The following is a 3,225-nucleotide window of genomic DNA, read 5'->3' on the forward strand; positions in this document are numbered from 1 at the left end:
TTACCTTACGAAGCTGAGCTGCTCTACCACCTTCGGGACACCGATGAACTCGAGCAAGTTCTTGGTACTGCCGAAGTCGGGGTGATCAGTCTTGCCGGGTACTGTCTTCTGCTTGAAGTCGTCGAGCGCACGGCCGTTTCCATCAATGATAGAGGCACTGGACCGCTCTTCGTGCTTCTCGACGTGCAACTCGCACTTGACAAAGGGACGAAACGACCTCGTATTGCCATTAGCGCTGCCGGCACCCTCGGGCAGTGGGATATGCTGGCCGGCGAGAACGGTGATGCGCAGCGCAAGTGTCCGATGAGGAATGGCATCAGCCTCTGAGGTCGACAGGCCGTCGCTGCGGTACCCCGGAGGCTTCAACACCCATCCGTGTTCGCCTGAGAACATGCCATCATTGAGCATCATGGCCTCGTCGGTGGATTGCCAGTTCAGTGCCACCATCTGCACTCCCTTGCGCCAGTACAGCGATGGGTCCAGATTCGACGAGTCGAATCTCATACCTTTGGGGAAAGCTCGCATAAAGTAGTTTTTGTTATGAGTAAAAAGTTCTTGGGGCTTTGTTTGATGAAGCTCCAATATCCTCCCCTCGCTCACCGAGAAGATATGCGAGGGGGTTTTGGCTGCTGGCGAATCGAAGCTCTTGAAATGCTCGCTGTGGGTGTATACTCCCAAAGCACCCAAAGGTTCCCCAATGAGCACTTTTGCTTTCTTGATGCTTGACGAGCTCCCGCCTCGCTCGTCCTCCGAGCACGAAACATCATCGTCGATGGTGGAGACGGGCGCCAGAGTAGCCATTGGAGCAGGCGCGTCCGGCTTGACGGGCTTCTTGACCTTTACCAGGATCTTGTTAAGCAGCTCCTCCAGCCTAGGCATCCTGTCCAGTGGGCAATCCTCGAACGGCTTCTCCACCAGTACTCCGGCCCATTCCTCCTTCATGATCTGGACCATAAGTTCCTGTTGTTCAAGTTCTGCGTGCACTTCAAGACTGACGATGATGGGCAGATTTGACGTCTCGAACGCGGTCTCGCGGACCGCCTTGCAGACCTCCCTGAACCCTACCGGCCTCGTCAGGGTATAGCCATGCATTACAATAGGTTCCGTGGGCTTGAATGACTGCCTCGATGTGGTCCTCTCCAACTTCTCAGCGAGCACCGACGGGTCCAAGGATGACGAGCTGACCTTTGCAATGTCTCGTGTGCTGTCTCTAGCGCTGTCTTTTCCAAAAGCAGAAGGCGCATCTAGACTTGTGAAGCTTGGGGTGCGACTCCGAGGTTTCTTCTCGCCCAGCAGATGTTTGCTGGTCTGCTCAATCTTCTCCTCTATCGCGTCTTTCCATGTCGCCGCGGCGCTGTGCCAACTGCTACCGGAAAGATGCCGCGCATGCTCGGGCTTCGATCGAGTTTTTGACACTAAATCCGGAGTCGAACTGGGCGAATCCCCATTCCAGACATCGATCTCTATACACCGGCAGCCCCGTCGGAGGACCCTCCTATATGCATCCGCACTGCTCTTCCCGGCTAGCTGGTTTCCGGACAGGTATGTATTGTGGCTGCTGCTTATGAAGTAGTTGCTCAGAGGCTTAGTCAGGTCCTTCTCTGAAATTGGAGAAGGCTTTTCTGCCTCCAACCCGAAGCGCATCCACCATTCTTCCAAAAACTGTTCAAACTTGTAGGAATCTCGGTCGAGCTGCGGCGCTTCCTCTCCCTGCTCGTGAATGAGAAAGTACTCAAACTTCTTCCGAGATAATTGGGGCTCCTTATCCCTCAGGTAGTCGAAAATCTTCCTCAGATGTTTTTGTATCGCAGCGCTTAGGTAGATGGACTGCCTTCCGTCCGGCGTGCCGTCTCCTGGGAAGTGTATGGGCGTTGGCGAGATGAACGTGGTCAAATCTACAGCTCTCTTAAGTGCCTGGAGATGTGCACCGGCGGTGGGGTTGAAGGTGAAGTTGCGGCGCATCGTGGTGGCATCTTTGGTAGTCGTGGAGGTTTTGGACTTCGATACCTTGAATAGTTCAGGACGTTAGCCACTGGCTCGACTCCTGACATAGCCCCTTCCGGATATGAAGTAAACAAACCTACCGAGAGACACATAGGGGGTTATTTCTTAGGTTTAGTTGAAGCCCAACCAGTCAAGCTGCAGGTCGGCGCTTGTTCAAAAGCCAACGGAGGAGGGAGGGTCTGGTAACGCGACGCGGATATGATTAGGTGATGCGGCAGCAGCTGAATAGTCGAGTTAAGTCGAGTCGAGCCGGATGGTGCAAGATAGCTGAGGTTGGCGACGGTATTAGGTGAGTGCGTACTTAGAAAAGGAGACCAACCGCACAACAATAAGGAACGAGCAGATCCAGGAACGATCGAAGGAGTGGCAGAGCACGAAGAGAGCTCGCCAGATCTCGTCGAGATAATAAGATTGAGATGTAAGACAGGTTCAGCTCTGGGCCGGGGGTCCAGGAGTGGTGGAGCGCAGCCTCGCCCCGCCGGCAACCTGTGAGCCTGTGCCTGTAGGAGGTCAGGACAGGGATGCAGCAGCGATTCTAGGACTGAGTGCAGGCCGTTAATGGAGTAGCGCTGCGGATCCAGGCCTTCATGGGCTCCTATTTGGGCGTTTTGCGCTCTGGCACCTTATTAATAGTCCAAGCCTTAGCTCTATAGGGCTGTGACGTGGAATGGGCGTCTGTCTTTCGACCATCATGCCCAATGCGCCGAGGACGAGGGACGAAATATGAGATGTTAGAGCAAGTCTCCCAGCACGGGCTGCCTGCCACACACACACACACACACGTCGTCGCTGTTCTTGCCCTTGTTGCTGCCATGGCGGAGGCGAACCAAATGCTGACGGCAGCTCAGATGCGACCGCATGTATGTGCATGTATGTCTGTTGGATACCTACAAGATGCCAAATTTGGGGGCTGAGCAGCAGCAGCTAGCCAAAAACCGTTACATCCACCATCAGCTCCAGCCCATGCTCCCCCCAAATATAGACTTGCAGGTAAACAGGCCCAAAAACGTTCTGTTTTCTCCTTTGGGGATCTTCTCAGGCTCACATCACAGGTGCAGTAGTATCCCGATCGGACAACATCCACCGATGAGCGTATGTTCAAAGGGGCTATCAATGCTTGGTTGCAGTGCCCCTCCGCCAATTCGTCGGTATGACCTGCATCGAGAACCGACGTTGCTATTTCTGTTTGGAGATCGACAGGAAACAACTGGTTTACTGGGT

At 54.2% G+C, this 3,225-nt stretch overlaps 1 protein-coding gene across 1 annotated transcript; it reads right to left on the reverse strand.

Annotated features, from left to right (window-relative positions):
* On the reverse strand, window positions 1-1,962 carry PG986_002991 (1-phosphatidylinositol 4 5-bisphosphate phosphodiesterase 1; the record flags this gene model as incomplete). Its single annotated transcript, XM_066839213.1, has 1 exon — window positions 1-1,962. One exon carries the CDS (start codon window positions 1,960-1,962, stop codon window positions 1-3), a length of 1,962 nt encoding a protein of 653 aa, XP_066704277.1.
* Window positions 1,963-3,225: the final 1,263 nt, after the last annotated feature.

Source organism: Apiospora aurea (assembly GCF_038362705.1).
Source record: "Apiospora aurea strain CBS 24483 chromosome Unknown utg000002l_segment0_segment0, whole genome shotgun sequence".
NCBI classification, from domain to species: domain Eukaryota; kingdom Fungi; phylum Ascomycota; class Sordariomycetes; order Amphisphaeriales; family Apiosporaceae; genus Apiospora; species Apiospora aurea.